The sequence below is a fragment of the Herpailurus yagouaroundi genome, unplaced genomic scaffold (genome assembly GCF_014898765.1).
Source record: "Herpailurus yagouaroundi ecotype Mexico unplaced genomic scaffold, PumYag 218, whole genome shotgun sequence".
NCBI lineage: Eukaryota > Metazoa > Chordata > Mammalia > Carnivora > Felidae > Herpailurus > Herpailurus yagouaroundi.
The window spans coordinates 5297375-5309968 of NW_024412449.1; the positions used below are offsets into that span (position 1 = coordinate 5297375).

At 47.0% G+C, this 12594-nt stretch overlaps 1 protein-coding gene across 5 annotated transcripts in view; it reads left to right on the forward strand.

Moving 5' to 3' along the window:
- DENND5A (DENN domain containing 5A) overlaps window positions 1-11493 on the forward strand; it is a 118608-nt gene extending 107115 nt beyond the window's left edge. For all 5 annotated transcript variants that reach the window (XM_040456924.1, XM_040456926.1, XM_040456922.1 and 2 more), the window contains 8 exons: window positions 4157-4278; window positions 5490-5635; window positions 6208-6326; window positions 6736-6917; window positions 7543-7625; window positions 8118-8241; window positions 8786-8954; window positions 10459-11493. In XM_040456924.1, the coding sequence (XP_040312858.1) occupies window positions 4157-4278; window positions 5490-5635; window positions 6208-6326; window positions 6736-6917; window positions 7543-7625; window positions 8118-8241; window positions 8786-8954; window positions 10459-10642 (1129 nt within the window). In that variant the 3' untranslated portion in view covers window positions 10643-11493. The remainder of the gene's footprint in view (window positions 1-4156; window positions 4279-5489; window positions 5636-6207; window positions 6327-6735; window positions 6918-7542; window positions 7626-8117; window positions 8242-8785; window positions 8955-10458) is intronic.
- The last annotated feature ends 1101 nt before the right edge of the window (window positions 11494-12594 follow it).

Consider the following 12594-nt stretch of genomic DNA (forward strand, 5'->3'; position numbering starts at 1 on the left):
CATATGAAGGTTTTGTAGCTTTTCCTCTTCTCCCTCTTTATCTATAGAGGAAAAATTCTATGTTTGTTCTTCCTACCTTTTTTAATCTGCATGTCCCCAAATAGCTTTCTTAAAGAGATAATGAGAAGGATGGAGTCCTTATTGGGTACTTGAGAGTTTTGGGGCTCCCTTCTCCTTACTGCACCCAGGTGATTTGTATACCTCTTAGGCACAGGGCATTTTTTGGTCTCTTTCCTGTCCTAGGGAGGAAAGGATTAGAGAATGAAAAGAAAACTTCTAAGAGCTCCCCTTATCTGTTTTGTTCTCTCCTGAGCTCAGGGCCAGCCCAAGTCCTTGCTCTTTCTCTTTCCACCCTGTCTGAGTCTCCCTAGAGCGCAAAAGGGCTTTCAGTTAACCTTCCTAGGCCCTCTCTCTCCACGCTTTCCACCTAGAAAGAGGAAGGGGAGAGATTCCATCACACTCACACTCGCAGGGGCCATTAGCCTACAGTTCCCTTCTCTGGATTTGATATTCCTTGTATACTTTCTGTACCCTAGTTACCAGGGAAGGAGCAGGAAGGAGGGCTGTCCTTCTCTGCCTCTTGGACTACCACCTCTCTACCTTTTTCTATGTTTGGCTCTTTCTTCATTGGCAAACCTGTTGGGCACTTTTGTTTAACATTTCCGTAGACATCTTTTCATGGTGTCCTTTATTATTGACTTCTCCAAGGATGATAAAGCAGAGGAGTGGACCTTGGTGAAATTTAGTGTAGCCAGTTGATTAAACCTGCAGAATCTATTTTTATTCAAAGTGAAAATAAAATTTTTTAGATTGTTTATTGTGTATAAATAACAAGCAAGAATTAGGTTTAAAACTTTGATAGGTTAGAGTGCTTACCTTGAGAGGTTTTAAAACAGCAATTCTTACAGAACTTAAAAATTAAAGAAAAAAATTTTTAATGTTTATTTTTGAGAGAGAAGGAGACAGAACACAAGCAGAAGAAGGGCAGAGAGAGAGGGGAGACACAGAATCCAAAGCAGGCTCCTGGATCTGAGCTGTCAGCATAGTGCCTGATGCGGGGGCTTGAACTCAAGAACGATGAGATCATGACCTGAGATGAAGTCAGACGCTTAACTGACTGAGCCACCCAGGCGCCCCATTAAAGCACTTAAATTTGATTGCCTATAGATACATAAGGGTTTAGGAATAAAATTTGGAGATTGGGAGAACAACTAAAAGAGAACAAGTGAACATGTAAGTGTGGAATTTGGAATGGACGTGTTTGAATTCCAGCTTCTGGGGACAATTGTGCGTGGTTAAAAAAAAAAGAAAAAAAATCAGTGTAGCAGGACAGGGCAGCAAGTCTTTCCTGCTGGCCAGTGTGGGCGTCGTCATCAGGAGGACAGAGAGGCATCTGAGAGGGGGTCAAGCATAAGAACTTTGTGAAGTCTGGGGCAGTGTATAGGTCTAGGGTATGTTTGATCTTAAAGGCCTAGGCAATAGCAAGTAAGGCACAGACCTTGGTCAGGAGGCTAATTTTTCTTTCTCTTTCTCTTCTTTTCTCTTTTTCTCTTCTTTTCTCTTTTTCTCTTCTTTTTCTTTCTTTCTTTTTTAAATTTTGGTTTCTTTAAACCATAGCCCTATTAGAGGAAATAAGCTCAGAAGTTACTCAGTCCTAGAAACTTTCCATCTGATATCCTGGCCCCAGTGCTGCTGCAGTGAATGGAAAATGAGTTTTGCTGCCACAGATTGTATTTTGGATGGGGTATGGGGAGAAAAAAGGGGCCTTTCATCAAAACCTGCTTACTCCTTCTCCCTATCCTGTTCTCTCTTATCTTTCTCTTCAGTCGACTTAAAGTTTTAGCCACATCATACCACTCACCCTTCTCAGGATGTCTTTAGTCCTTTCAGGGCCTGGTCAGTTTTCTTTGCCAGAGTTTGCCTAGATGCTCCAGAGACTTGGTCTCTTCTTCCTCCAGGCACCCATAGCATTTGTCACAGTATTTGTTCAGACCTGCTTCACCACTGATGGGCTGTATTATTATCTAGTTGCTTGCTGCTTATTACAGTTTGCTTTCATTGAGGGCATGAATGAGCATGCTGCCTAGCACCTAGAAGGTATTAAATTGGGCATATAAAATGTGTGCATAACTGCACAGACAGGAGGAGGTAGCCTTGGAGAGTGTATCTTGATAGAATGGTCCTGACTCTGCGATTTCCAGGTACCCTCCAACACTGTTGGCAGCTTGGAGAAGGGGGTAAGGTTGAGGCAGGATAAGGGAGCTGTATAGTTTAGGGGGAAAAGTTAGCTCCTATACAGTGAGCTCACGTGGTTTCTCCTTGACCTCCCTACATTGATGCTGTGTGGTAGCTGCTCTACCTTGACACTCACTTTGCATGACTGCCGTGACCTTATACCATCCTGTTCTTTTTCTCCCCCTACTCTTTCCAGGGTGTTGGCTTCCACATTCCTCAGTTCTCTGCATGCACACACATTCTTTTCACGCTTTTTCTCTCACTTAGTGATCTCACCTATTCTCATGACTTCTGTTACCTATCCGGTGACTTCCACATCTGAAGCTCAAGCTTTGACTTTTCTTCTGAGCTCCAGTCCTGCATTTATTTCCATTCAGATATCTTACCTTTAGCTCAGAGAGAACAAAACCAAGTTCCACAGAGTCTTCACCATAACCACCTTTCAAATTTTTTTTTGTTAATGTCACCACTCTTCTCTCTGAATCTGCTTTGAAATTTGGGGTCTAGTTTGACTCCTTGCTTTGCTTTACCTTCCACATGCACATTTCAGGTCCTTAACTTCTGCCTCCACCTGTTTTCTTATCTGGTGCTGCTGTCTTAGTTTTACTCGTATGCCCTTTCACCCCTCAGCTACACTAAAATGAAATTATCTGAAACTGGTTGTGGCTTTCTACTTCTAAGGTAAATTGCCAAAACTGACTACTTGTAGGGCAAGTTGCAAACTCTTTAGCCTGAATATTTAGAGTCTTTCTTCATTTGACTGTGGCCTAACCTTTCAGCCTCATTGCTAACTGATCACCTCCCTGGGTCCTCATCTCCAGCCAAACTGGTTTTCACACCCCGTCCTCTTTCTTCTGCAACACCTGTCTAAATTCATGCTGTCCTTTAGGCCTCTCCTTTTCTAGGACCACTGAAGCTTATTGCTCTTTAAATTCCCAGAGAGAGCCTTTCATTTGCACCTCATTATGGGCAGTGTTATACCATGGCCTTTACCTAATTTATTCACCTGGACTGTATTTGAGGATAGGTGTTTCTCTCTCCAGCACCTGCATATAGTAGGCCCTGGCTGGTGAATTAATCTCTTGGGTGTGCCTTATAAATAGAACCTCACAGGTTTACTAAATCTCTACATCTTTGGCCATGGTGATTGCAGTCTTGGCAGCCAAGATGGTTACCTTCTTGGATTCTCTGTGTGTTTCTCTGTGCTGAAGGCCTGTGCACATGGCTATTTATGTCCCCTCTATTTGGGGAAGGTATCATTACTGTTGCAAAGTGTCTACAATGTCAGGCAAAGGAGTTGGCCTTTGATAAATAAGTGAGGATGGGGATGGGGATAGGAGCAAATTTGAAAAGAGGGGAAGGACATGATGTGTGCAGCTCTTCCTTGCCTGTGACCTGGGTCATTCCCTTTATTAACTCTGAAACTGTCCTGTGCTTACATTCACATTCAGAACAGTTTTCTGACTCAGGGGTCTTAGGTCTGCTGAGGGTGTGAGGCTGGCTCTGGTAATGAATGGCAGTCACAGACCTTCTGCCATTGCTATTCCCACAGCACACACTAGCTAGTGATGCCGTAGCTAGAAGCCTGAGAAGGCCTGTGTCATCTCTGAGGGGTGATAGTTCCAGCCCCCAGTTTAGGAAAGGAGGTCCCATGACCTCTGACACCGCATTATAGTAGCATCAACCCTTAGACACAGGTAGAGTTTGGTTTTTATTGTTCCTGCTGTAGTTTCAGCCACTTTCCCTCTAGCCCTCACTTCAATGGAGAAGCCGGCTTTGTTCCATTTTTTAGGTGGCTCTAAGGAACTTGAAGTTTGACATCTTACTCTTCCCTTAGCTGTCTCCTTCCAGAACTGAGTAATTCTAGTCTCTTTCCCCTCCTTTTGGCTGGGGGACTGATGTATTGCCTCCTCTCCGACAGAAAGTTGTACAAGCGCTATGCCTTCCTGCGCTGTGACGACGAGAAGGAGCAGTTCCTCTATCACCTCCTCTCTTTCAATGCCGTTGATTACTTTTGCTTCACCAATGTCTTCACAACTATCCGTGAGTAGCCCTGTGTTCCCCAACTAGCCTTCTCAATGCCAATCTTCATGAGCTTGCTGGAGGCTAACTCGCTGTCCCCTTTTTAAAGAAAGAAGATTGCCACTTGCACTTTCTACTTACATTTTGCTTCTGTGGCAGAGAGGTGCATTAGCCCTCCTTGGAGGTTGTTTTTTCTCCAAAGCTTCTTATTCTTGTTCTTAACTGGGAAGTTCAGTCTTTTTGGCCATCGTGTTGTTACTGTTGTCCTAGTACTGCTCTGGGGACCTAAGGCAATGAAGGTGGAGTGGAGTCAGGCGGTTGGTGAAGTTCACTGCCCTGTTTGTACACCTGTAAAGAAATCTCCCTTTTGTTTTGGGCTGAGGGAATCATTCAGCATCCTGGGTTTCAGACCAGCCCACAGGGAAAGACAACTCTTCCTGAAGTAGCAGAAAAAAAATCTAGGTTGTGGTGGGAGATTTGGGTCCAGGCCTTGCTGTGTCCTAACTCACTATATTTCTGTGAGCAGAGTCGATCTCTGCTGTGGGCCTAAGTCTCTGTTTACAGAGTGAGGAAGAGGGTTCAGTATGGTCTAAGGAAGGGCCTTGAAGCCTTACCTTTCTTTGGTGCCAGGATGCCCTGTTCGGTAGGAGGTAGTCTCTGAATTTGCCCCATGGCTCATTGTGTGGCCAGTGACTCAGCAGCTTCAGCAGTGTGGAATCTTGTTTCTACATGACACCTATCCTCCCTCTCAGAGATGAGGGTTTATAGGCTACAGGAGAAACAGCACTGTACTGGAGCTTAGGAGATTCAGGGGAACGATTTCCCTCTCGGTACCTCAGAAAAGGCATTGTAAGACCGGTATGGCCTCTCTGGAGATTGTTATTAGAGTTCATGAGGTTATAGACTGAAAAGTGCTCTCCAAAGCAATTCAATACAACATGGAGTTGGTGATACTATTTAGGGAACAAGTTCACTTAGCTCTGGGCCTGAAGATGGGTTTGGATCTTTGATGTTTGGGTAGTAACCCTAAGAGGAGTGAGACTGAGGGTAGGATTGGCTAATATTCTAAGCCAGCCAGAGATTAGGTCCTGGGACCTGCTGCTCCCAGCTCCGCTGGGGCCAGTACAATAGGGGCCACAGTCATGCCAGCACACCTGGACAGGTCAGGGCCCTTTCAGGTATGGGAGGGATTCCTGATCCTTCTCAATGCCTTTGTGGCTTCCCCAAAACAGTGATCCCGTACCATATCCTGATTGTACCGAGCAAGAAGCTGGGGGGCTCCATGTTCACCGCCAACCCATGGATCTGCATCTCTGGAGAACTGGGTGAAACACAGATCCTGCAGATTCCCAGGAACGTGTTAGAGATGACTTTTGAGGTATGTGTTATCCAGGGACCACAACCCTAGGCTCAGTGGGGATCTGAGTTTGTAACAGCTGCCTACAGAAGTTTTCTGCAGGGTTTTATGGTGGTCTTGCCCTTATAGTATTATGCATCAACACAGTTGACCTGTCCTGAGATGATCAGAGGCCGGAGTCAAGGATTGGCCCAAGAACGAGGGAGCCCGCCCTGTCTAAGTGGTCTCTGGCTGGAAGGCACTTACTCATCTGGACTTGTGTGTCTCCCTGCCCACGGTGTATTGAGAAATCCCCAAGAATTCTTTCAGCTGCTGAGCCTGTGTCACAGACAGCTCTGAATCTCAGACTGCTTCTGCTCTTAGGCCCTATTCTTCCTCTAGGTAGTAGCACCTTCTTTCTCAGTCATTTCCCCCTCATGAGACAGTGCTGTACTACCAGCCTTAGTGGTAGGTGGAGCCATGAGTTCTTCCTCTGCAGATACTGAGGGGCCAGATTGCAGGCAACCAGTCAGATCTGTGCCTCTGAGCAATGCCTTTCTTTTCTCTTATTTTCTTGACCTACGCGCCTTCTTTATCTGACTGTTCTTTCACAGTGCCAGAACTTGGGGAAGCTCACTACGGTACAGATAGGCCATGACAACTCTGGACTGTATGCCAAATGGTTGGTGGAATATGTGATGGTCAGGAATGAGATCACAGGACATACCTACAAGTAAGTGTTCCTTCGGCTAAGATATCTAAGATAGTGGGGCAAGGTGTACTGCCAGGTGCCAGGGGCTGTGTTTGATCTGTGGGTATGTGGAGTTCTCAAGAAGACTCTTAAGGTTGTGGTGGACTGAGGTAACTTCCTGTTTGGCCCTGTCTTCTGTGCCTGAAAAGAATTAGGAGAGATTTCCAAGCAAAGATATATGATGTTGCTGTACACAGGTTCCAGGCCACCCATCATTCAGGTGGCTTCTCGATGATGCACAGTGGGATGAATGGGCAGGGTCTTGAGGGATCCCTAGCCTGGTTTCAGAGCCTGTCTCCAAGGTTTGGCTTTTGATGGCTTTTGCTGAGCAGCAAGGAGAAGGGACACTGGAGGAACTGGCAGCTCTGACAGGCCATTGCCTGACCTTTAGGTTCCCATGTGGCCGGTGGTTGGGAAAGGGCATAGACGACGGGAGCCTGGAGCGGGTCCTGGTTGGGGAGCTGCTCACGTCCCAGCCTGAGGTGGATGAGAGACCGTGCCGGACCCCGCCCCTGCAGCAGTCCCCTAGTGTCATCCGGAGGCTCGTTACCATCTCACCCAACAACAAGCCCAGTAAGTGGGAGGAGGGCTGGGCCCTTGTGCTACCCAGGTGGGGGATGTGGGCACATCTCTGGAAGCCCTAATATGGGTGTCCAGATCCCAGCCTATGCAGCTGCCTCAGGAACCAGCTGTTCTAGCAAAGTAGCCTTAGGCATTTGTCACCTTCCTCTCAAGAATCAGTGTGTGTGTGTCAGGCTGAGGGGGTGTCACACTCCTTAGAGGTCTGGAAGGAGAAGGGAGAGTTCATACAGCCTGCCCTGGTCCTCTGTACCATTTTGTTTATGATTCTAGAAAAGAGAGGGATCTACTTTCTGGCCTTGTCCTTCATGATTCCTGGGCCTCGCAGCCAAGTTGTGGACCTCTTTTGGTTGCCAAAGATTCCAGGGTGAAATGGGAAATAAACTTTACCTGTATCTTTTAGAGACGGAACTCTAAGGTATTAGCTTTTGCTTTCCCCCCAAGATTTTAGGAAGGGCTAGCTTAGCAAAGTTGCATAGGCAAGAGCCACTGTTTCCAGGGTCCAGCTTCCCAGTGTCCTGCTTCTCCCATGAGCCCTTCCTATGTCCTCAGTCTTGTGCTCAGTCAGCTAAGCACTATTAGCCTCTGAGATTGGTTAGGGATGTCTTCTTTTTATCAGAGCTGAACACTGGGCAGATCCAGGAGTCCATCGGGGAGGCAGTCAATGGAATTGTGAAGCACTTCCATAAGCCCGAGAAAGAGGTGAGCCTTTCTGCCCTCCAAACCTGGGCTTTATATTGAATAACAGAGAATGATCTTTTTCCAGGGCCATGTACTATGGGCAACGTGGAGTCTAGAGTGTGTGTCTCAGTTTGACATTGAGCAGATTGTTTCCTCAGGGGCCTCTGCCTTAGGTTACCCTGTTTTCACTATACACTGATGACCCAACAGAGTCCCTGGGCCCCTAATGAACAGTGTGTGTTCCTGTCTTCTTCTGGATTTGTCTGAGCCTCGCTGAACGGAGGTCACTCTGACTTTGTCCCACTTCTGAGGACCCAGATCCATCATCTGTTCATTAGCTATTCACTGACAGCTGCTCTGTGTCATTCACTGTGCCGGGTACTGGGGAAATAGACAAGATCCAGCCTATCTTTTGCTGCCCTCCCAGCTGTGGGCTATGGGTTTGGGGAAGCAGTGGTGGGAAGGCAGTTTGGCTGAGGCAAGCCTGGCACTCTCTCCTGTTTCCTTCCATAGCGAGGCAGTCTGACGCTGTTGCTCTGTGGAGAATGTGGCCTTGTCTCGGCCCTGGAACAGGCTTTCCAACATGGATTTAAATCCCCCCGGCTCTTCAAAAATGTCTTCATTTGGGATTTCTTGGGTGAGTTGGACCAGGGTCTGAGGGTGGGAAAGCATGCAGAGACATGGGAACTCACCAACATAATGTGGGTGCTGAACACTGGAATCTGAGAGGCAGAAGTCCAACCAGGTGACTCTCAAATTAGATCTGTTGTTTGTTTGCCTTGACTTTTCTTGAAGTTACTCAGTCCTCACACTTTCTCCTTGTAGGTCCAAAAGGCCAGTTGATAGCATTTGGAGCCCAAACACTGTGTTGTACCCACTTGAAGAATTTTTATACAAGAAGTTTCTCCCTTAAGGGTTTCTTTTTTCTTTTTTTTTCTTTTTTATCTTCAGAGTAGAGAAAGGACCATTTTCTATCAAGGGCCACATAAAGAAATTTAAAACCTAAGAACAGGGACTTTACATTTTGAAATGTGACCAATGATGTCAAAATGTTCATGTTATTCACATTAAGTTACCTAGCATCAACATGGAGAGGCCCATGGCTAGTGGCCTGCAGGGCAGTCATGGATGGATTGGTTTTGAGAGCCTTTGTCACTTGCAAACTTTTCTGCTCTTCACAGAAAAAGCACAAACCTATTATGAGACTTTGGAGCAGAACGAACTTGTCCCTGAGGAAAACTGGCATACAAGGGCCCGGAACTTCTGCCGATTTGTCACTGCAATCAATAATACTCCCCGGAACATTGGCAAGGACGGCAAGTTTCAGATGCTGGTGTGCTTGGGAGCCAGGTACTGCAGCCTCATGGCCCAGAGTGCACGGCGCCACCTTGGAGGTGGTGCTGGGAGCCTAGTGTGGTGCAGGGGGTGGGAGCGGCTAATGACCAGATGCCACCCAGCAGGTGAGACCTTGGAAACCCTTAATTTCCTTCATGTACCAAGCCTATGTGTGGGGATGTGTAGGGGTGGCAATGAGGGTGTGTGTAACTGGGTGGAGGCCCATTTTGATGGGAAGGAGTAAAACCATCCCACTGGTGAAATTTGAAGTAGAGTATATCTAGTCATTCCTTCCAACAACCATTCAAATGTTTCAGGCCTGATGGAAGACAGTGGGAATGAGCTGAATAAAACATGGTCCCTACCATTTAGAAGCTTACTTGTCCTAATTAAGTACAGTATAAGGCAGAAGGTTGTGAGAGTCCCAAAAGGAGCATTCATAAGGTATGCTGAAACTGTAGAGGAGAAAGATCAGAGAGGGGAGGAGGTGGTATTTGAGTTGAGCCTTAATGGAAGGGTAGAAGTGGGGAGAGAGTTTGAAGCAGACAGAACTAGCAGAGAGGCCCTAAAGGAAGCAAAGAGTGTGGGGTTAGGAAATAACAGGTAAACTTGGGAAGGGCAGTTGTAGGAAACAGTTGAAAGGATGGGGGCCTTGGGGAGCTGGGACAGGGAACCCTTCCATATTAGAACAGAGTTGTTTAAACAGGCGACTGAAATGATATGAATTTGATACCATGGGTGGTATGCATCAGAGTGGATAAGATTGTGAGGGACTATTCCAGTGGGTGACATGAGGGTGTGAAAGCCAAATAAATTTAAGGCAGTAGTTTATTTGGGCCAGGGAAGAGAGGGATTTGGCGTTGTACTTAAAAACGGACTCTGGAACCAGATTCACTAGGTTCATATTCTCAGATCAGCCATTTCCTAGCCATATGATCTTGGACAAGCTACTTAACCTTTGTCAATTTCTTCATCTATAAAGTGGGGCTAGTAATAGCACTAATAGCACCTGCCTCATATCACAGGGTTGTTATGAAGGTTAAATCTCTTAAAACATTGTCTGGCACATGCCAAATGCTATGTGGATGTGAGCTCTTAGGATTATTCCTGGTGGTGATAGCTCTGGGGAGGAGTAGTGCTCTGGGACAGATGGGCTGTTGAGATGGAGGAGGTGGTGTTGATTGGTCCTGGAGTCTGGTTGGTGGTGGGCTGGTCTAGGGAGGCAGGGGGAGACAGGAGAGGAGGTGTGGGCCTTGTGGCAGGTAACTGGGTTGATTTGGCTCAGATTGGGTTGGTGTCCCTGGGACTGAGTAGTCCCTAATAGGAGCCTTTTAAAGCGATGTAAGGCCTCTTTGCCAAGAGCTATTAGGGGAGGGAAAGGGGGTTGAGGAAGCTATCCACTTCTCCAGCTTTAGACTTTGTTCAAGGAGTGATGGAGCAAGTTTCCTCCTTGGCCTTGTACTAACTGTCTCCCTTCCACTTCCCTTCTGACCCATCTGGACTGACCCTTCTCTGCCAGAGATCACCTCCTACACCACTGGATTGCCCTGCTGGCCGACTGTCCCATCACCGCACACATGTATGAAGATGTGGCGCTCATCAAAGACCACACACTTGTCAATTCCTTGATCCGCGTGCTGCAGACATTGCAGGAGTTCAACATCACGCTGGAGACGTCCCTTGTCAAGGGCATCGACATCTGACCTCCCAGCACCAGCTAGCAGTAGGACTGAGAGAGACTCACCCTGCAGCTCTGACCCTTCTACCCAAAGGGATTTAAGCAAGTTGAGCAGGAGACGGAGAGGAGATGTACACTCACTGTAAAAAGAAAAGTAGAGGATTTTTGGAATAAATAATCTATTTTAGAGTTTATTTGCTGATTTGCTTTTTACACACTTTCATGTGAAAGAGTGATAGGGAGAGGGAGACGAGGTTGGTGCCGCTTATTTTGAAGCTGGTGCCCTCCCTCGCCGTGGCCGCTGCTGGGAGCCTGCGGCCTCCCCAGACTGAGCCTGCGTCGCGGGCGAGGCACTTCTGCTTCCTCACTGCGCTGGTCATGAGGCCATTCCACATTGTTTTTAAACTAATGTTTTCTAGATTAACATTGTTACGGATATTTGGCTTTCACCGGCCACACACAGGTGTGCTGGGTGGGAAGCCCCAAGCTCCAATCAAAGGGATTTTTAGTAGTGCCTCTGTAAGCACTGATGAGTCAGTCCCACATCTTTTCTGTTTCTGTCAGTATTATTTGGAACGGAGACATGCCGGGATGCACCATCATGCAGAAGATCATGCTTCCTCTTGGCACACAGCTGCACAGAAGTAAACATAAGCATGTCTTAACAGGGTTTCTTTTTCTTTTTTTTTCTATTATTTATTTAACCCTCCATTGTGTGTTTTAAGTCTTTCTTTTCCTTTTCTTTTTTCTTTTTTTAAAGAAGGAAAAAGCTTGTCACAGTCTAACTGGCTATGTTATTATTGTTAAATTTATGTTGTTTTGCAACCTAGAAACCAGCTACAGTATGGCCCACTTAATAAAACACCTGAAACAAAACTGCATGGATCCCTGACTTTAATGGGGGTTTGTGAGCAATGGGTGGTGGGGGGCTACGGTTTGGTCTGTGTGAGAGGACCAGTGCGAGCTCCTCCCTCCGCAGCTGCCCAGGGTGCCCCTCAGGACCTGGCGTCTCCTGGGTCTGGGTCCTTCCCACTGCAGCACCATGAGCTTTTATAGTTGTCAACTCAAATGGCTGTTTGAGAAGGATGCAAATAAGGGTTATTTTCCCACTCCACAGAGGAGGAGGCTGAGGCACAGAGGGGGAAAGACCTGGCCAAGGTTTCAAAGGTTGTCACTTGACTGAGACAAGAGTGGGTATTTCTTGAAGGGTAAGGAAGACCAGGGGTGGAAACATAAGGCACATGAGACTGTATCTGCCCTCAGGGGGAAAAAAAAGGTTTTTCTTGAGAGAAGGATTTGTTTTTCCCAGGATGATAGGTGGTAGGAGCTTTATGAGGGTCCTGGAAACCAGCTTCCTTCAGTTTTATTCTTCAACCAAGCTGCTTTTGCAGGAAGTTCCAGAAATGTAGCATGGTCAGGTAGGTAGCGGGCTCAAACCAGTTCATATCCTCTTTTCTGCTTCCGTGATTTTGCCTGTACTATTCTCTCTGCCTGGAATGCCTCCCCTGGTGCCTACTTCCTGTTCATTGTTCAAGGTCACTTTAGGAGTCACCCACTTTGAAGCCTTCCCTAATCTTCCCTGGGCGCAGTTAATCATTCTGTCATTGTGTTCCTGTAGTTGCTTAGATGCTGGCACCTCCTATCTGGATTATCATTGCTGCTTTCATGTTGGGCCTACCTCCCTAGGCTGTGAGCTCCTGGAGGGGCCAGAGAAAGTCTGTCCTTCATCTCCCTCCCTGGTGACTGGCTGGTGGTGGTGAGTGCCTACCTAAGGCCTTTAAAGAGATGAGGAAAGGGACTGGTTTTGAGGACAGCTGCAGTGCAATATCCTGCCAGCAGGTGGTGTGAACGGGCCATGGGAGTCCAGTGTTTTGGAAGTTGGGGAGGTAGGCAGCATTTCTGGAGTGGGAAGGGAGATTCCTGGCTGGACAAGAGGGGCAGCATGGAACTCACTGAATGTATGTCTGTTGTGGGCCT